We start from the raw sequence: 21,646 nt of genomic DNA, 5'->3' as shown, positions 1-21,646 counted from the left end.
TTTGCTCCACATTAATGTCCTAGGCTACTTGGCATCAGAAATCTTCATATTCTATACATCTATTTATCACAAACCATAATTATCGGTGTGTTAACCCAGTTTTAAGTAATTTTAGGTTCTTTCTTGTATGCCGGAGTATAAATACAAAATGAATGGCATCTGAGTAAAATGATGCAATTATATAAATGTGTTTCCATGATATAGTTTAGGACATTTTCATTAATAAACCCCTAAAATGTCCACAAATATGCTAAATAATACAGATGGATGGCTTCTAGTGTTACCTCTGCTTATCTTGAGAAATTATTGTACCGATAATGACAGATTATTGTTATTAGATTTGCTTCTGGTGTGGGATGAAATTGGCTGCGATTTTCCCTAAATTAAACACACACAAAAACGAAGCAGTTGCATGTAAATGAAATTGCAGTGTTTTATAGAAATGCCACACAAAAGAAAAGTCTGAAAGAGAGCTGTCGCTCTGCACCATCCCCCTCTCGGTCTGTCATGTAATGTTGTTGACAGTTCGTGCACCCTTCCACCATACAGTGGAATGTCACAGCAAACACATTTCCTCCGGCCATGTCTGAGTCTATTTAGTCAGTCTGTTGACAAACTGTACACAATATGCAGCCAGTAAACTTAGCCCATCTGCTTTCTTTCTCTCTAATTCTCTGTCTGGCATGCACATGCATATACACAAGCTGCAGATGTACAGTATTTGCCGTATAGTAGCAAGTTTCCCTGCGAGGGCATGAAATAGGCATGGGTTCCTTTCCTGTCAGCTCTCTCCCGTACCAGCAGTCTTTGGTTGCTTGCTTTAAAACATTTCCTTATTTGGATGAATTGTGAAACTACAATTTTGCGCATTTTTTTTGTTTTGTTTTAATGGCTTTAAGAACCAATTCAACACCTTTTTCTGATTTCCTCAGTCTGGTTTCTTTCTTTTCCCTCCAACGTATCCTCCCCTGCTCTCTCCCCACCATCTATTCCTCTCCTCCCCTCCCTTTCACTCCCTGTCGAATTGTGTCCTTGAGTGAACTCGCTCGCTCGCACACTCGCTCACAGTCCCAGACAGCCTGGGCAAAGCCCAATACTCAGGGAGGCTCTAAAACACAGCCACACACAAACACACTCACACCTCCCCCCTTAATCCGGCAAAGAAGCTCAATGCTATAGACGAGATTACCAATGGCAAGAACAGAATGTGTATTTAAATATTTTGCACCTCAGATACATACATGATATGTAACAGACAGATATACAATTTATTTATTTTTTTTCATCACAAAAACCACCAAACAACACAAGACCACAGAAAAAAGAAGGGAGAGAGTGAAAGAAAGAATTAGGCCCCGCCAAGACTTTGGTGTCTGGGAAGCTTCACTCCTTTTGACCCCACAGGCACACACACGCACACGCCCATACACGCACATGTAGGCACACGTACACACAAAAACATGCATGTCACACAAACGCAGCCGCTCCATCTCAAACTCACACACAGAAAACAAGAGTCTCTTTGGGGCCGTTGTGTAATTTCAATGTCTCTTTCCCTTGTAGTTAAAACAGCAAAACACAGGATGTTAAGTCTCCATGCTGCAGTATCCCCAACCCCCCACCCCTCCCTCCCACCCACCCCACAGAGCAGAGAAACCATGGCAGAACGCAGAGGAGGGCAAGTTGATGATGGGCCTTCACAGCGAAACAGAGGCCCCCTGGCTTGGAGCTGGAGTCATATGTACAGATGCTGGTATTTCAAGAGCAGAAACTGATTGAGTCCACTTTTTCTCTTATGGGACACAACACAAGGAGTGCACAGAGAGGGACATTTGCTAGGCTTATGGCATTTCAGAAGTTGATTCGGGCTCAGATGCGGTTCGAGTTTGGGCACAAGACAGAAATGCAGAGCTGAGAGCAGAACACAGTTGCTGGTTTAGCAGAGGAGGAGAGAAAACAGGGGAAATAAACACAGAGAGAAAGAGCGAGTAGTGTGATCCTAGTTTGCCCACATTGCAGATACAGGGAAAAAATAAAATAAATAACGCAAAGATTTGGTGAGTTAGACTTCTAAGGGAAACAGAGTCCTCCATGTATCACAGCAGGACTCCAAGGGATGAGGAGATAGGTTTGTCTTTGTCCGTCAGCGTCTGGTATTCATCTGTCAGCTCCTCCTGGCCGTTCCCTCATTCCAGCGTGTGAGTGCGCACACGTACGACTTCATGTGGTCATGTTTAGGTAGTGAACAAATCCGCGCAAGCGTGTCTCGCGTTTGCGCGCGCGTGTGCGTTTGTGTATGTGCATGCTCGAGTACGTGAGTTGATCTTGATTGTCAGTGCTGGAGAATTAAAGCTTTAACTGTCCAAAAGCTGGCAGCTAAATTCTCACCCTTCATTTCGCAGTCCCTCACAAAGAAGTCCCCTTAAAAAAAGGAAAAGAAAGAAAAGAAAAAGAAAAAATGTTTGCAAATCTGTAAAAGCTTGAATTGAATGCACCTGAAAGGAAAACGGAGAGAGGGAGAGACAACAAGAGATCAGAAGAGACAATAAAAGTAATATGAGACACTTTCTATTAAAAAAACAAACATTTTTAGGATATTTTAGTCAGAGCGATGTGTCCATTTTGATGAAAATTGCACTTTTGCATTTCAGCCTAAAGATAAATATATGGGGTTTAACAAGCTAGAGAGGTTTTGAAATACAAACTGCAGCAAAACACATTCAAATTCACCTGTAACCTCCATTAAATTGGCAAAAAGAATGTGCAAATGTGGTCCTAGAGAGTGTGCAGAGCAGGGCTCAAACATGCAACTTTGAACCCATGTCTTTAGCATTGTTTGGTTTTACAGGGTTGGTGGAGACCATCCTACACCCTTTTTAAAGTATTTTGTATCTTAGATCTAAAAAAAAGAAAAGAAACAATTTTATTATTGATGTCCTTTCCCCCCATTAGCTCAAAAACAGATTAAAGGTAGCGTCTTTTACTGTAAAAGTTGCTTGGCACAAAATTGCTCATGCACACAGATATAAGCTTCGCACGACGAGGCTTAAATTGTTTTTGATGGGTTATTACTAAAAGGTGACCTGTTCCATTTATCATTGGACAAAAATACTGTTGTTAGTGTTGCTCTGAAAATAAGTGCTATCAGCACACATCGTCTTTTAGGCTGCCTTTACTGTTGGTGTTCTAGATACACTGAAGATATGAATTGGCCTTTTATGATCATGTTTATGGGGTAAGTCTAATAATAACAAAACAGTAATAAAAAAAATGATTTTGCTTCTACATCCAGTTGAATATTATGTAACATTCATTGCTTAACAGTTTATGGATCTATTTATGCATTTACACCCTTTTCCATACCTACGTTGTCCTCAACAGTCACTCACCTGCCGTTACAGGCTTGTGACGCTGAAGCTGTCATCACCGGCTGGGTCCAGGAGCTGGCACAGCACCCCGCCACCCTGAGCCGCCTGGGAGGGGTAGCGGTGTCCCATGCCTTGGTAGGATTGCTGGGGCACAGAGTAGCCACTAGTGTCCTCCTGATGGGGTGAGGAGTCCAGGGGAGGTTTGGGGTACGGGGAGTGAGGCAAGGGCCCCTGCCGATGGCCCGTGCTCATGGCGTGGGAGGTCATATCCCGCTTGTGTGGGGTAATGGCGGCGGGAGGGCTGCGCTCCTCATAAAGCATAGGTGTTGCATGGCAATGGAGGCCGGGGCTGGGGTTGGAGTGTGTATGCGAAGGGAGGTGGGTGTTGAGGTTGGTGTGTGCATTGAGGTGGGGTTGATTGTTGGAGTGCGAGAGAGGGCTGCTCTGTAGGTGCGATGTTGGATGCGTGTTTGTGTGTGAGCTCAGGTGGGGCTGTGTGCTGGGATGATGTGCATCATGCGGAGTTGGAGTCAGATGTGTGTGCGTGTTTGCATTTGGGCTAGAGAGCGAATTAGCCGGTGTACTCCCATGCGGACTTGCGTGCGGGTTGCTGTGTGCGTGCACAGCTGTATTTGAGTGAGCGTGTGGGCTTGGGCTGCCGCTGTGCGATGTCTGTCCGTACCAGTAGGGGGAGCTGCAGTAGCTCGGCGAGTCGTACTGCGAAAACTGGGGGTCTTTCGGAGGGGGGCGGTGCGAGGGACTGAGTGCAGTGCCACAGTGGGGTGTTAGCCGTGGTGAGGGGGAGCAAGAGGGGGAGAAGGTCCTGGAGGGGACAAGGTGGTAGGACTGGTGTGGAGGAGGGGTGGGCTTGGGTGGATAAGGGGGAGAGGAAACACTGGGTGAGAGGGAAGAGGAGGATTCTCCAGGGTATAAGGCCGGATATCGCTCCTCAGAGGATGGTGTGGAGGGGTGGGCAGAATAGGGGGAGGGGTACTCACAGGGGTCCTGGAGGTAGCTGGAAGGTGGTGCAGGATTAGGAGTGGCCAAGGGAGAAAGGCTGCTACTGTCTCCACTGTAATAATCCAGCCCTTCCTGAAACAGCCCGGACCCCTCTGGACCTACAGCAGACACCACTGGTCCCACCGCTGACGTAGATGCAGCCTTGCCTCTCCCTTTGGATCCCGCTGGCCTCTCCCTCTGACAGGGAGACAGACCTCCTCTGCCTCCTCTCGACCCCCTGCCCCGTCCTCCGACCCCTCCGCGCTTAGGTCCAGGAGCAGGTGTTGGTGAGGGACTGGATGGGGAATCAGAGTGCAAAGCAGAAACTCCTTCTTTTTCTAAATGTGGCTCAGTCCGTTTCCTGCGACCACGGCCGGGTTTGTTGGTCCCCCCGCCCTGGAAGAGGACGTTCTGGCTCCAGTTATAAGAAGGTCCCGAGGCACTCTCATGCCAGTCCATCATCAGCTTCTCCAGGCTGGACAGACTTGACTGGCCCCCTTCTCCACTAACAGAAACAACCTCATTCTGTTTGTACGTGCCACATGTGGAACTAGGGCCACTATTAGTGGCTGCGGAGCCAAGATGTGAAGAGTCAGAAGAAGATTCTGACAAACTTTCAGGGAAAGGTTGTCGCTTGGCCTTCTGGGGGGTGTAGTTTGAGATATCCAAGATGTCTTTGGACTCATTGGATCCATATTCACTATACCCATGGTACTGAGGTCCAAAGCTGTCTGTTGACCAGCCACTGTAACCTTGTCTGAAAAAAATAAATAATAAGAATACCAACATATATTATACAATAAATAAAAACACTTACGCAGTATTTGTGCAAGAGTTTTCACTGCTCTTTGTTGCAGTTTCACAAATCAGTAACAGGAGAAATCTCAGTGGCAGGCTATGACAGTGCACTTGTAAGCTGGGTAAGGATGAGGAATATTTAGCCAAAATTTTAATTTTCACAAGGCGGGCATGGTGATATTGAAAATTGCATGCTGGAGTGAAACATTCATCCTGAGAAATATAATCATCAGACGTGATCGGGTTTTTCAGATATCTAAAAGCCTGATTTGCACCTTTTTTTTGTTTATTGTCAAATAAAATATTTAATTACCTACATTTACATTTAAGTTTCATTAAAACCAAGTCAAATGTTTGTGTGATAATTTAAGATTTACTTCTATTAGTTAATGTAGGATTTCTTTTAATGACACCTGAGTGGTAGAAGTGATTTACCTGAAGTTCCACTGATTGGGGTTGTATTGTTTGTAACCCTCTAGGGAGGAGGAGCTGAAGGGGCTACTTTTGGCCACAGACATGTATCCTCCTCCAGGTGACGTTGGCCCTGTTGAGTCCCCCCGCATTGCAGAGGAATGACTTGCACTTGGATATCCACCGTAGCCCCGCTTGGCTGTGGCTTGATAGCTAGAATAACCCATTGGACCGACAGGGTTGGCCTTGCCAATGTTGTTACCAGACCAGCTGCAGTCTGAGGATCTCTGTGGCACCACAGGAGAGGAGCAGGAGTAGCCAGAAGAGTAGTGGCCATAAGAGGCGGGATGGGGGGAGCTAGGAGAGTGTGAGAGAGATGGAGGAGTGGATTTAGGATAGGTAGAAGTAGTGGGGGATGTTTGGGCCAGGCTGGCATAGCTATATGGAGGCCTGCTTGAGGAGCCAGGTGTCTGGCCTGAACCCTCCGCCCCAGAACTTGCACCCTTAGTGCTCCACTTAGAGAATGCGGTAGACCAGCTGTGACTGGTAGCTGGGCTGGATGGCTCGTATCCAGGGGTAGATGAAGCTTTGCGGGGGTCAGACTGTGTGGAGGAGATATCCAGCAGGTCCGAGGAATCATCAGAGTCGAGCAGTGATCGGAAATAACCAGCGAAGAGGCCTTGTGAGTCCTCCCCAGCTGGCCCAACCCCTCTGCTCCCACCTGGGCTGCTGTAGGCACCTCCCCGTCCAAGCTCACAGGAGGAGAAGCCCCCCCTTGGAGTTCCACAGAGCTGATACCCACCCAAGCCTTTCTGTTTATCCATAGGTCCCTCTTCACCCCAGCCACCTGCCCCATTGGGCCAGTCTTGCCCCATGGACACCCCACTCCCTTTGAATGCACCATTTTTTTTCATACGTCTCCTCCTGACTATTTTCTCACCCCCAGGCACTGTTCCAACTACACCGCCTCCTCTGCCCACCCCACCTCCACCCACACCCTTCCCTCTTTTCCTAGGTAATCCATGCTCAGACAGGGGGCTCAGTTTCCGCTTTTTTCCGATAGACTCAAAGAAGTCACTGAAGGTGCTCTTATTACACTCTCTGCCTCCGATCCCCCCTGCTGCTCCTCCTCCCCGTCCAACACCTCCTCCTCTGCCACCCCGTGGGCGTCTAAACCCAGTGAGCCGGTGGAGCAGGGTGGATATTCCAGGGTTTTCTGAGGGGGTATGAAAACTTTCTGGCTCACTAGGTGTCCAGCAACGAGGGGGGGAGCAGCGGCCAGTGGCAGGAGGCTGGCGGTTTAAAAAGGCCAGTTTGGAGAGAACATCCCCATATTCGGTTTTCACATCATTCGTGTCATTAACATAGGATGGATAAGGATAAGGGAGTTTAGTCCGTCGCCGCCTTCGGGGCTTCTTGGGCTGGTCTCCATTACCACCAGGGTTCCCAGCATTTGGAGGCTCCCCCTGTATTCCTGGCAGGGGCTGTTTAGGCGGTCGTCCCCGCCTGCGTTTGAGGATAACAGGGAGCTCTCCGGGAGGGAACATCACCATCACACTCTTTCCGTTGTTTTTCATTCGGAGGAGTGCAGTTGGCTCTCGGGCTGCCTCTGAGCCCTCCACGTTGCCATCATTACTCTTTTCCGTCCCCGTGATCGTTTCCAGATTAGAAATTTTGTAGCTCTTCTGTCGCCGGCTAAGGCTGACTGGAATGCGTGCCACTTTGACAACAATCCTCCTCACCTGTAAAGCAGACACAAAGGTAAAACAGCTGCGACAGCAAATTGACTCAATGTTCATTAGTGAATAATATGACGTTATATGTAATGTCAAAAAGAAGTGGTGATGCAGCGATATGTGACTAAAAAATAAACTTACACCAACAAAACGCCCGCGTCTGCCATTACTGGGAGGACATACCCTCAACTCCGCAACGGGTTCCTCCTTCATCGTTAGCAGAGATCCAGGGATTGTGGGCGTGTTCCCAAATGAGAGATGAGGGGTAGCGTGATCGTGGATAGCCTGGGCTGCCTGACGCTGTTTCATTACACTTTTAGGGCCTGCTTTATGAACAGGTTTCGTTGAGGGCCTGGACCTGGATTTAGGTCCAGGTCTATAGCCGAGTCTGGGACCAGGTTTAGGTATAGCTTTAGGAACAGGTTTAGGTACAGTTAGAGCAAGAGCAGTGTCTGTGTGACTGGTAACTGCAGGGAGAACAGCCTCCACAGATGAATGCTCTTCTTTATCACCAACTGCCACCTCCTCCTCCTTTACCCTCCAGATCTTTTCCTCTAATACTTCCTCATCCTCCTCTCCTCCCTTTTCCCTCCCTGCTCTTTTTTCCCCATCCTCAATGCTTCTGCGGAGGCGTGAGGATTTGCGCAGGTGACAGGGAAAGCGGGGACGTCCAGAGCTACGGAGTGCATACTTTTTTTCTGTCTCTATGGGAAGTGGGGAGGAGTCAGTGTTTGAGTTTGGACCAGCAGGGACTGGACAAAATGTTGAGGGCACGTCTGTCTCTGCAGTTCGAACCGGGGCTGCCAGCTGATTGGTGGAGGCAGGATGATTGCCTAGCGCCAAAGACAAGGGCTGCGGTGAGTGTATGGCCTCTGGTGTAAGAGATTTGGAGAGTTCTGGCCCTACAGAAGCTGCGTGTGAGTTCACATCCGTGAGTCCACAGTTCTCCATATTTGCATGAGAAAAAGCCTGTGCATGCACATCTGGGTCTATGTGTGTTTGCATGTTTCGAAACGTCTCTGCAAACGTATGTGTCTCAGCAGTCGTGTGAGTCTCTGTCTGCCGCCGCCGGCAACTGCTGTGCCCCAGCCTCCTCTGAAGATGGAGGCCGTTGGCCAGGGCAGACGGAGAGGAGGAGGGAATGTGGTCGGATGTTACCAGCGCCAGTCCATCATGAGAAGGATCCTGGAACCCCCCCTGGAGCGTGAGCTCCCTGGTCCAGAACTCCGCTCCTTCGAGCGCTTCAAGCTCCTCGAGCCCCGGCACACACCCCTTTTCTTCAGCCCGAGCCTCACCACAGCCCACTGGAGCCCCAGTTTGGCCTGAATGCAGGTGATCTGATAAGCTACTCATTCAGGACACAGTTTTGCTGGCACTGAGGCAGGGAAAAGATGGATGTTTTCAGATTTATGTAAATGGGTATTTCTTCTTTGTAGCTGTCGTCCTCTAACAGCTGGCAAGAAGACTCAAAAACCTAAAGACAGATACGAAAACAATATTACCAACTGGAAAGTAAGCCCATAAATATGTTAAAACCTCCTCCTTGAATTTAAGACATTTAATCCAAACCCCATGAGTCTCCCCACCCCCCAAAAATGGCTTTTGCTAAGCATAAATTATGGAACACGTAGAAAAATTTGCAGAGATGTAATTGCGATTGTGAAATCGAATCGTCAACATTTTTGGCAATGGGCCATAAACCTAATCCATGATGCACTCTCCTCTATTAACTGTGCCACCCACACAGCAGCATTACAACATTAGATTACATTTACCATTCATATCCTGTTCAATTTGTTGCTTTTACCAAACGATCATGGCACTGATTCTGATTTTGATTCTGAGTTGAGCCTCACTCTGTCTGCCTGACTGGCTCTGTTCTGCAGGGGATCATTGGGTCATCAATACTGCAGTGGAGAGCTCACATACTTCTCCCTCTCCCCTCTGCTCCTGTCTTTTGCCCATGGTTGCTGGAGTGAGAGAAAGAAAGATAGAGATACAGACAGGGGGAAGGGACAAAGAGTTGAAGAAGGTGGAGGAAAATGCGGAGTGGGGGGAAATGAAAGGAGAAAAAAGAAAGGAGGAGGGTGAAGCAGAAAGAACAAGAGAAAAAGAGATTAGTACATGATGTCACAGCATGCATCAGGCCAGACTAGAATCAGTATTTTGGTGCGGGCTGCACTATCTCATGCAATTATTTTGGAGGATGACTTGCAGTATAAATTTTTAAAGTCTAATTGTAGTTAGTGTTTCATTCTGATGTGTTCCAGCATAGTGTGGGTACAAGTGTATGCTGGTATAAATACTCAGAGGATCATCAATACGCGACAGTAATGTTTTTGCCGCATGTGCGATATTTGAGTGAGAGGACGTATATGTTGTTGAAAAATGCAAAGAAATTCAACTGTTGAATCATGTCGCACAGCAGACATGGGTGCGTGCGCCCACACACACATACACACACACACTGTCACTGCTCGTGCCACGTTTCACCAAAACTATTCCAAATGCATTACAAAGCTCTAGACTCTGAGGGTGCAACAAGAATGAGAATGTGTGAATAATCACATCCACCAGGGGGAAGCAGAGAGGTGGTGAATGGAGAGGTGTTAAGAGGATGGAGAGATGAAGGTGACAGAAAGACAGGAGCGATGGAGGGATTATAGAAACCCAAAGCATGGGGAGAAGTGCAGGCAGAAGTGCTGTGAAATCTCAGCCCCGTGTGGTGTGAGACTCACATGTGACTGCATCCAATCACAAGCAAACGCAACATTTGCAAACTTAATTTATACATACGCACACGGCTGACTCCCAACACTGTACCGCACGGTCTACATTCAACACAATTATGTCCATCGTCAGATCTCCCTGCCTCCCTCTCCAACATATGGCTCTGATTAGGAGGGAGGGTGAAGGACAGGGAGAGAGAGAGAAAGGCGGGGATGGAGAAAGGGGGAGTGTGAGACATGGGAGAATGGGAGAGTGAATGGGTGAGAACATATGAAAAGAGTGAGAGAAAAAAGAAGAAGAAGAACAGGAAGGTGAAAGATATGATTGAGTCGGTAGCGGGGCAGAGACAGGCAGACAGATTTTTGGCAAAATGAGGGAGCAAAAGTTGGTGAAGAGGAGGCGAGAGGAAGACAAAAGAGTAGAGGGAGTAGAGGAGAAGAAGTGGGAGAGTTTCGCTGTAGCAGAGTTTTGCGGCTGCACACATGGAGCAGAGCAAACCTCGGTGCTCTGCTGCTCTGAGGAATGACACAACTGGGACAGACGAACATGGAGATGAACACAAACACGCTAAACATACTTTCTTTAACCCCCCTCTCACCCACACAGCCCCCCCATTCCCAGCGCTACCTCAGACTCCCCCACCCCTCCTCCGCCTCTCCCACTTTCATTCTCACTTTCTCTCTCGTCTAATTAACAGCGCTCATTAATTAAGGCTTCATCTGACCAGTTTGTGAGAGAACGAGAAGAGCACATGCTTTAATTAAGCATTGCGTCACATGCGCTCGCTGCGCACACGCACACACATGCGTGCACGCGCTGTCACTCAGAGGCGCACACGCACCAGCGACACATGCCAGCACGCAAACGCGCATGCAAAACATGCCCCCACAGCTCCATCCTCCCACACACTCGCACATCGATTTACACATAAAGACAGACATATCACGCACACATGTGAACCCATGCACGATCACACGCCAAACAAAGACAAACATGCAAATATCCCTCTACTGTGCTCTGCGGGGGGTTTTCTGACAGGGTTTTAGATGCCAGCCAATCAAATGCTCCCACTGTGATTCATTGTTTTAAGCAAACACTCCTGGCATCCATCAGCCGCCATTCCAATGTAATCACCGTCATACGTAGCGAATGCGTTTTGGTGCATTTTTTGCTGTGAATGGCTCTGGGGCTTTGGAACACACAGTTGCGTAGTATTGTCTCTGTGAAAACAGCCGAGGGTGCGCGCTGCTCCCACATGATGATCTGTTGAATCTGTTTCACAAAGAGCAGCTCTCGTATGAATGATACTGTTTGAACAGTTTTCATCTTGCACATTTTCTTTTTTTTCTCGGAAAACTTTTAGGTCTAATTGTGCAAGCGCGGGGGAAAGGAAACAGAGGGAGCGACACAGAAAGAGAGAGACTCGAACCTCTCAATTTCCAGTTTGGGCCACTGGCCTGTTGGTGCGTAGTCTAAGAGGCGCAATGACTCTGTACATGGTAGCTGTAAAGCATATCTATTCTGTTCCCATCTATCTCACTGCCACAAAGGCTTGCAGACTCACAGGCCTGCCAGCAGAAACCCTCAATGAGGAACTAGACCCAGTGTGTATGGTTGTGTTTGTGCGCGCACGCACCAGTGTGCTCGTGTATAAGTGTGTCTTCCTGGGTGTGTTTGTAAAAGCACTCACTGAGCTCTAACGGGTGTGCAGTTGTTGCTAAGAGACAGGCAGCAGCACCGAAACAGCATGGGGGGGTGTAAGGGAGGGGGGGGACATAGAGAAGAGAGTGAGTGAGAGAGAGAGAGAGGTGGTGAGGGGAGGAGGGGGCTCCACCGAGAGGTTTAGACAGATAAGAAGAAGAAGGGGGGATGAAACAGAGGGAGCAAGACGGAAAAAGTGTATGTGAGGCCAGCAGAGAAGCATGAGAGGTGGGGAGGGGGAAGTGGGTCAAGGGGTCCGCAGAGGCTGAGTGACACCGCGCAGCGGCTCGACTACACCGTCGGGCTCTCGTCGCTCCATCACCTCAACCCTGACGCAACCCCAACCTTCGGCTCCAACAAACATACACGCAACAATAAAATCCTTCCACGGAAATCATCGGTGAACGGAAACATGAGAAAAACACAGCAACAGTGTGTGTACTTTCTAAAAATGTAGCAGACACGCGTGCAGGCAGCGGTTTTGGGGTGTTTACCCCTTTTCCATAGGTGAATGCAAAGCTGATATCGCTCACATTTGGCTATTTGATCATAATTTTAAGTCTTTGTAGATGCGAGGCTTTATTGTTTTCTTGTTTGCGATTGGTTTGATATCCAGAATATAACGTTCGGTTATCCAACACTTCTCAATGAGACACTGTGACCAAGCAACTTGTTGAGTCGTTGACTGGCGCTGTCGCTCCAGCTTCACACATTACACATTACATAGTGTCAGTACCACATAGTAGCATTACATGATGTTGCACTTTAACACTTTGGCCCATAAATGCAACATTTGACGATCTACCCTGTATGATGAGTTTTGACACCTTAGTATATATCAGTGAAGACGTGGTTAGTAAGAAAAGCGAAGTCCACCCTCACTAACTTCAGATCCAGTCATTTTGTTGTGTAAGCAGGCCTGAAATATGACAGAAACTGCTCAGTTCAGAAAAGACCTTCAAGGGTTACTCCTAGTAGGTTTTCAAGGGTTAAGGAAAGACAATACAGGTAAATCGATATGCCACACTTGATTACTTACATGAAGGTGTTTTTGTATGTACTGGAAGTTCTGCTGAGGTTTCAGGTTTACGTATGCAAATAAGGCATTATCTATCTAAGTATGAACTAATCTGCCTACTTTTCCAGAAGGGAAAACTGAACACCAGATAAAGCCAGGATCACAATTCTTGTTACATTATAATATTTATCTGCAGAGTCAAAGTGAATGTCATTTAGCACTTTATAAATTGGAAAATGCTGTTCACAACCAGAAAAGGAAAACATTTTTATGATTAAATCATACTATAAATCAACCTCTGAACAATATAGGGACAAATCTCTCTTCAGAATATAGACGGGAATAAAACTGAAGAGTCTGGTGTATGTAAAGTGGAGAGCTCCGGCTCAGAGTGTGAGAGACTCTAAAGCTACGAATTGTAAAAATGTCAACACATTTTTATTGGAAAGTAGTATTTACAGGCAAAAAGTTGGAGCATTAGTAGTAAGTCACCGTGAAACTCTTATCAGTCGATTCCTTGTAGCGAGACAATACAAGTTTATGAAATTTTATGTTAACTTATGTTAATGAGGTATTATCCTGTTAAATATGCGCTCATTTGCATAAATGCCCAGTAGAGAAAGTCTGGAAGAGTAAAATTACTAAATGTGAGCAGTTTCTTTCCATTAGTCTGAAGGAAAACTTAACTTTGTTCATTCTGAGCTGCATTACAATACACAAGAATATCCTCATTTAACATGAGCTAAACCTAAACAGAACTTAGACATCCGCTTTAAAATAGCTGTCTGACATTTGGATAATAGGTATTTTTTCCCTTCCAAAAAAAGTTTTCAGTATTGAATCTTTATTAGTTTAGCCAATTTCTCAAAAGTTTTAATTTAACTCAATAAACAAAGAGTAAAACTCAAGTTATAAGGTCCTGTCTCAACTGCAGTGCACTGCAGCCCAACAGGCAAAAACAGTGAGCAGCTAAGCTTTAACCATATGCAAACTCTTCTGATCAGCAGACCTGGGTTGTCTGAGAGCTCGAGGTGCTGGTAAGTGTGCCAAAGTGGTGTTACGTACAGACCGCCGACATCCCCGCACACAAATTACCATCAACATCCCCTCAGAACAACACCGAACCCTGGTGAGCTGCAGCTCCATCCACACACGTCAGTCAAACACAGACAGTCCAAGGAACACCCTTTACATACAGACCCCCCCCCCCCCCCAAACATGCATACACCCACCCACCCACACTTTCTTTCACTCTGACCTCTCCTCTCTTTCTCACCCACTCACATCCCACCCGTCCTGCTGCCCCGCCCCCCTCTGCAACCACCTTCCCAGCTGCAGGAAATTCCTAATGATCTCCATCATCAGTGCGCGCGCTGTATCTCCTGCCAAGAGTAGGCGTGTGCGCGCACGCACGAACACACGCACGTACACACACCAAGGATGCACACAAAGCATATCAATGAGCAGAGACCAACACATAAACCATATGTGCAGACAAACAAAAAGAGGCAGACAGACAGAAACGCATCTAACGTAAACAGACTTCACACAGAGCAGATACAGTGGCAGCTCAGCCAAGGATGCACACAGGGGATTGGAGAAGTAGCTCCAAACACTAGACAACACAAAACCAGGACCCTCCACCACCACCACTACCACCAACAACACCCCCCATTTGACTGTCTCACTGTCTGCCTGTCTCTCTCCTGTTGTTTCTGCAGGAACCTACATGCTGTAGTTATTTTAAGACGAGCAGGACCGTATTACCCCTTCCTTCCTTAGCCCCTCCTCACTCCTCTTTCTCACTGTTCCTTCTCTCATCTCCCCAGTACCCCCCACTCTCGCACCACCACCACCACCCACCTCCTGCCCCTAGTTTCTCTCCCACAGCTCCCACTCCCCAACACCCCCTTCCTCATCTTCAACTCAGCCTGACACTCTCTCCTCTCTCTCTCTCTCTCTCACTCTCCTGCAGGCAGTTTACTGGCGCTGCTGATGGCCGCCCCTCATTCGGGTCATGTGACCAACTGCGCCAGCTGGGAACAGCGAGGAGTGTGCACATGTGCGCACGCATTGAAACACATGAACAAGGACACACATACACAGGGATATGTCTGGAAAAACACACACACACAAACACATGCAAATACAGGAAGATGAAACCAACCACTTAGGTGCAAATACAGAAACACTCCCACTTACAGTTCACACAGGTGCGCACACACGCAGACACACACGCTGAAGCACGCTACACGCTGACACTGATGAAAACCCACACTTAACAGCCACACATACCGGCACACGTGAAAACAGTCACGCACATCCAGCGCACACATTGAGGACACACAAACCAGATGCTTGGACCCCGACACACACTCAGACCTTGAGGCCAGTGTTTTGGAGAGGGGCCTCCGTGCTGCGGCCCTGACTTCCTGACTCCTCCTCCTCCTCCCTCCATACTCCTGTTCCACAGTTGCTGTGGGAGACGCTGCTGCAGCGCCCGTTGCCAAGGAGAAGGCTGCTGGCTGTTTGAACAACAATGGCCGCCTTGTGAACATTCCAACTGTAGGTACTGACAGCTCATCAGCCACAGCCTCAACATACACATTTCTCAGAAAGCGCGCACGCACACACACACACACACGTGTACGGCTGACACTACACACCAGCGCTACACCACTGTACCTCTCTGTGCTGTGGTTCTTGGCCTCAAGCCTGTGCGAGGTAACACTTTCAGACACAAACACAATGAGGCATGCACACGAAACACACATACACACATCTGTGCACGCTCTAAGAAATTATGACTTCTGCTGAGAGGATAAGAAACCCTTCCGTCCCTCTCTGTCTACCTGCATCTCTTTGCCATCGCTCTCTCTCTCTCTCTCTCACACACACACACACACACACAATTGGTGCGCAGTGCATTCATCCATCTTCCCCCTTCTCCCCGACTAGTCTCTGTCTTTCTCTCTTATCTCTTTCTCTCTCCTCCCCCCTCCACAGCCTCCTGCTTTCAGTCTCTCACTTGCTCCTCACTTGCTCATCCCCTGCCTCTCTCTCTCTCTCTCTCTCTCGCCGTCTCCCTTTCCGTCTCAGGAAGTGTGTGTTCTCACTCTCACGCACGCACACACTATCATCCTGGCACGCACATATGTGGAGGACACACATTCACACATAGACACACACACATATATATCGAGAGAGAGCCGCTCACAATCTCTTTCTCTCTTGGAAGGTAGCGAATCTTTTCGTCCCTTGGGGGCATACACTTCCTCAGAGAAGGAGGGAAAAGGGAAAGAAGAAAGAGAACTAGAAACAAGGGTGGAACGGGCAAGAGAGAGGAAGATGAGGAGGAGGAGGGAGGAAGACAGACAAGAAGGGTAGAGAAGAAAGGAAGGGAAGAGGGTGAGAACTATACTCACAGTGGGGATTTATAGACAGACCCCTTAGTGCTCTGATTATCTGTTCATATTGATGGGACGACATTGAAGCCACGCTGGTGGAACGTTGAGACGGCGCTGAAGCCAAATTGGGTAGTGGGGGGGTGAGGAGGGGGGTGGGTGGGGGGTGCGTGTTGAGGAGAATCACTAACAAGTCTCTGCTTATCCTCTGACTCACTGTTTTTAAACACACATACCCAGACACATGTATACTCACACACAGCTGTAAAAAAAAGAAAGAGAGAAACTCTAAGAAACACAAAGCTGCACATGTGCAGATAGGTGTGTGTGTGTCTGCGATGATGATGATGCGATCGTGTTGTGTGCCCAGACACGGAGAGATGCTTCTTGTGCGTGCGTGTACGTCTGTGTCTGCGTGTTTTCCCCATCTCTCGCTCCTCTTTAATAATTGAGCTGATTCTGTCCAGCTTGTTAGGGAGGTACACAGCAGCTTCACACTCTGTCTTTCTTTCCTTCTCATCCCTTCTGCGCCGGTCAATCCTTCCCTCCCCATACTTCCATCTTTGCCGCTCTCCCTTCATTTATCACCCTTTCTCCTTCCTGACCCCTCTGTCCTCTCTGTCTCATGTGCTCTCCCTCCCTCCGTCCCTTCCCCCAGCTCTCTTCCCTCACAAATCCCTCCTGTTCTTTGACCTCTCTCTCGCCTTCTCCCTCAGCAGCCCCCCCCCCAAGCCTCCCCCTCCACCCCACTGCCCTCCATCATCCCTCTCCTCTTGCCTATCCCCACACCCCGCCGCACCTCGCTCCATCCTCCGGAGGTGAGAGGTCGGTGCTTCCTCTCCACTGTCAGACTCAAACCGGCTGCAACCAGACCCGTTGGAGGGGGGGTATGGGAGGTAGGGGTAAGGGGGATGAAGAGAATGAGGACTTGGGATGAGGAAGGACATATAGGAAAGGAGAGGCTGAAGGAGTGAAAAAAACAAGTGAAAGGAGGAAAAAAGAAAGGTGTGTTGGGGGAGGAGGGTGGCACTGACTGGAGGACAGGTGTATGGAGAGCAGTGGGGTTAAAGGAAGGAAGGAGGCGAGAGAAAAAGAGAAGGGTAGATGTCTCCTCTTGAGTCACCGCTTTTGGCGCGGAGGAGCCGTTTTATGAATGTATCGTGTGGGAGGTGACAGAATGGAGCATACAAACACTGCTTACACTAATGCTAAACGGTTGCTGTGTGTGTGTGGGTGCATCCGTGTGTGTGTGTGTGTGTGTGTGTGTGTGTGTGTGTGTGGGAGTTGAACCACGTTTACCTGCCTGTGGCAAATGCTATTTCACTTCAGGTAACCATTAGATTAAAAAGAGTCATAAAAGACAGGACCCTTCACCCCAAGGACAAAGTAGTGACTAATTATTATTTTTTGCCAATAGTGGCTTGTTGCAGAGAAAAAGTTTTTAAATATGCCCAAAAATGTCCTTTCACTCTACATTTCATTTAGAGGTCTTTTAGTACATGATGTCAGTTTTTTTTCCTCCTTTTTTTCCACCAATGATTTAGAAACAACAGCAAAATAAGCATTAATTTTGTTTGTATGGTGATACTCAACTTATGTTACATAGGTCTTAAAAAAGGTCGGGTCTTTTTAATGTTTATTTGTTTTATACTAGAAATATTATTGTTTGTTTATTAACTGGCCTCTGGCCTCCTGTCATTGCATAAAGATGGCCTCTGGGCAAATCGAGGTGAAAATCCCAGATTTAGAGAGAACCGCTAACAACTCTGAACGCTATCCAACCAAATTCTGTTGCTTTGAGGACAGTGAATGGCTTATTTGTGGTGTGTTGGTTAATCTGTGCTCTGCAATCAGTTACTTCTGTATTTTGGGAGGCATTTCAAGTACAAAGTATTATTAATTGCTGGACTCATTTAAGATAATGGTTTAAATTCCCTTTTCCCTGAGTGCTGCTGTGAAGGGTTCAGAGTTGAGAGCCACAATGATCTTCAGCTGTTGTTTCAAAAAAAAAAACAAAAAAAAAACCTTCACTTTGTTGCATTCAGCCAGTTTTGCACACAGCTAGAAGGCAGATGCTTTGCAGAACTAAGGAGAGTCCTTTTTTTCTGGAGAATAAGCATTTGAACAGATCCAATCTCCTATAGGATATCCTTTCAGATTTAATCTCCGCTGTTTGCATGTAAGAATGCACCAATTATGAAGCTATGAGCCAGTGCAGATTTTTATAAAAATTTGCCAGAATGGCGGCATTTTTCTGTTTTTTTTTCTCTTTTGTTTTTTGTAGTTATTTATTACACCTTGACAACAAAGAAACGGAAATCTCCAGTATGACAAAAATAACTCAACTGTTTCAAAGTCTTTCGAATCATCCTCACAATATCTTTGAAGGTTTAGCCAGCACAAAATTGGTAAACATTATTTTATGTTAGATATTTGGCCAATATAAAGGTGCATCCCGATTTGTGTGTGCGGATGATTTGTCACAAGACCACAGAGAGTTTTACTCAATGATCCTGGCTCTGACGTGAAAAGCCCTGTGTGCAGAGTTGATGCATCAAAACCTCCATTCAACAGGTTGCACCATCCTGCTTAGCTCAAAACTTCCCAAGACACTGAGAAATCAGTGGAAGTCAGTGGCTATACTGTACCATTCCATGCCCTGTGTGTGTGTGTTTATGTGCGTGTGTGTGTGCGTGCGCTTATAGGTGAATATGTGCGTCCATTCTGTCTTCTCCATCTCCATGACGACCTCCATATCAAGGGGACGTCTGACTATGGCAACCTCACATGCTGATAGGCAGAGAGAGAGGAAACAGGTGATTGGTTGAGCTGTCGGCTGTCATATCAGCAGGGTGTATCTTTGTTACACGCACACAGACACACACATTCAAAACACGCACACACACACACTGACTTGTCTGTGCCATCAACCTATACGCCTACAAACTGCAGCAAGGCACAAACAAAAGGTACCTCCAAAGCACACACACACACTCAGATTTGAGACGAGATGTGGTGTGTTAGGTGCGCTGACCCTGCCAATGAGGACAGGAGGAACATCAACGGAGCTACAAGGCCGTTGCTATGACAACTAGCCCCGCTCACACAGGTAGGAAGCACAATGGGCCTAAGCTGTTATATGTTCACATTCCCTCTGTTTGTCACTCACTCTCTCAAACACACACACACTACCATGCACTCAAGACAAGTCTGACAGACAGCGGCTGAATGCCAAGGTAAGGCCATTTCCTTTTCATTCCAGCATTCAGAGGGTTGAAATTATTCATTATGTCCAAGTGGACCTGCCAAAAAGAGAACTCACTCTTCAACCAGCCACTGAGAGAGTGAGACTGTGTGAGTGAGAAACAGACAGACAGACAGACAGACAGACAGAGCATCACTCTGCATACTAACAGCACCTGCACTAGGGCAGCCTGTGCACGTCTCTGAGGGGCCCTTAAATAACGAACTGTCACTGCCCAGACACTGACATTGACTTCTCTCATCCCCTCTTCTTCTCCTTTCTTGCACTTCCTCTGCACCCTCTCTCTCTCCTTTTTTTCTTTGCACCCCCTCCCTCCTTTTCTACTAAACCACAGACAAGAGCTGATAATCACCACCATGAGTATGCCTTGTCTCCAACACACTGCCTCTGTTGCCACTGCAGGATGTGCTGCTGCTGCGTCCTGCCTTATTGCCGTGACAGATCTGGGGGGCTGCCGAGAAGGAAACCAGAGAGCTGGATGGATGCTCTGCTTCAGAAAAACATCTGTCCGCCAGCAGGAGTTGTGCTCACAGCTACATCTGTACTACATGCACACTGATATGTAAATATATAGATATTAGAAAAGTCCAATCAAGCTGACCCACAGGTAAAAATCTGTGCAGACATTAAATGAACAGAAGAGAACATGTGTGTGTGGGGGTCTGTGTTTGTGTGTCAGCAGTGTGACAGTACCCGGGGTGCTACTGTACACTGCTGCCCTACCTTCACTGTACATATATATTCAGTGATAATGAGGCTAAGAGGTGAGAATCTTGTAAATAGTGAGGAAAAACAGGTGAGGGTACACTGGGTTCACGCACGGAACTACACTGCGCGCACGCGCGTGTGTATGTGTGTGTGTGTGAGCGCACGCGAGTGTGTCTGAAAATCATCATTTAAGGTCTAACCACACACACGCTGCATGCCCACAGTAAAGCCCAGATGACCCAGCAGCACGAGCGGCACGCATGCAGAGCTCCGTCCAGGTGACTGCGCCGATGAGGTTAGTGTAAGAAAAACATTTTTTTAAAAACTCAGAAAGAAAGCCAGAGGTGCGCAGCACAGCTGGCTGAGTGGACGGCGAGCAAAATTTGAATGTTTTGCACATAAGTCGCGCACTCACCAAGGGACACAGAGTCTGGGGGCTCGCGCTGCCCGCTGGAGCTGTCGCGGTGTCAACGCTGGCTAGGGGCTCGCGCAGCTGTCGGCGGCGGCGCTCACTCCTCTTCCCGCCCGGGTCACGGAGCCGTTGCCTTGACGGCTGCAGCCGTCAGCGAGCAGCATTCCCCCTTCATCTCAGCTCCCCGTGTCGGAAGGAGATAGTCCTCCCACATCAATGTAAACGCTGTATTCTCCCGCCGCGCGCCACCGTCTCGAGCGGCTCAACAGAAAAACCGCTCCTCTGGCTCACATCAATATCTGCACCACAAAAGACGGGAAAGCAAAAAAACAGAAAGGGGAGAAAATGTAAAAAATAAGGAGCAGGGCTGCTGCTTCACCGTCCTCTTTCTAATTCAGGTGCTGACACAGCCGCTTGCGAACACTGTGCTTCGGTTTGGGGTGACAGGCGCGGGACTCCCCACTATGCGGGAGGCGAAAATCGACCGTGCGCCCGTGCGTCTCTGCCTCTGCAATTCCAGCTCTCTGTCTCTCGTGCGCTCCGGTCTCGGCTGTGCCTCTCCAACGTGCCTGACTCTCAAAGCCATCCGGGCACCCGTAGCTGCCTTTACTTTACACCTCTGGAACTATGGGAACAGTAGTTTTCTGAAGAAAGAAAGCGAGTCACGGTGACGTTAAAGAAAGCGCAAACAGCAGCTATATATACATTACATTAATATGTTTTAGACTCCAGAAACATGTCGGTTGGGGGGGGGAGTTGGTAACACATTAGAATAAATGACCAAAAATGGATGATTAAAGAAAAATAAAGACCCGATGGTTAATGAAACATTTGTTATTAATAACTTTCTAATAACAGCTTATTCAGGGCTCTGTGGTGGATAATATGAAGTAAAGTAAAGCATCATACTCAGGTGATGCATAAACGTTAGGCACTGGTAAAGGAATCCCAAAGTAAAGAGTAAATAACTAATATTATAACAATCAGTAATGGATTAGTGTGAAATTTAATTGACTTACTGAAACAAATGAAGAAATTAATAAAGATTTACTGATCATAGTATCTTCCAGATCCACTATACGTTCCTGGATCAAGA

The 21,646-nt window shown here is 47.6% G+C and overlaps 1 protein-coding gene across 6 annotated transcripts; it reads right to left on the bottom strand.

Moving 5' to 3' along the window:
* Positions 1-1,644: 1,644 nt before the first annotated feature.
* Positions 1,645-21,416, bottom strand: ahdc1 (AT hook, DNA binding motif, containing 1). 6 transcript variants are annotated; one of them, XM_040019886.1, is made up of 6 exons: positions 20,554-21,416; positions 9,088-9,282; positions 7,454-8,786; positions 5,601-7,318; positions 3,364-5,124; positions 1,645-2,495 (listed from the first exon to the last, which is right to left on the bottom strand). In XM_040019886.1, the coding sequence occupies exons 3-5, from the start codon at positions 8,663-8,665 to the stop codon at positions 3,396-3,398; spliced, it is 4,659 nt and encodes a 1,552-aa protein (XP_039875820.1). In that variant the 5' UTR covers positions 8,666-8,786; positions 9,088-9,282; positions 20,554-21,416; the 3' UTR covers positions 1,645-2,495; positions 3,364-3,395. The 6 variants fall into 6 exon arrangements, with proteins under 6 accessions (XP_039875820.1, XP_039875818.1, XP_039875821.1 ...); XM_040019884.1 differs by having other exon boundaries at positions 3,390-5,124; XM_040019887.1 differs by having other exon boundaries at positions 1,645-2,421; positions 3,390-5,124.
* Between the last annotated feature and the right edge of the window lie 230 nt (positions 21,417-21,646).

Source organism: Simochromis diagramma, unplaced genomic scaffold (assembly GCF_900408965.1).
Source record: "Simochromis diagramma unplaced genomic scaffold, fSimDia1.1 OVJJ01000753.1, whole genome shotgun sequence".
In the NCBI taxonomy this organism is placed as follows: Eukaryota; Metazoa; Chordata; class Actinopteri; order Cichliformes; family Cichlidae; genus Simochromis; species Simochromis diagramma.
Note: the sequence above shows the minus strand (reverse complement) of the source record. Positions and strands in the feature narration are given on the sequence as shown.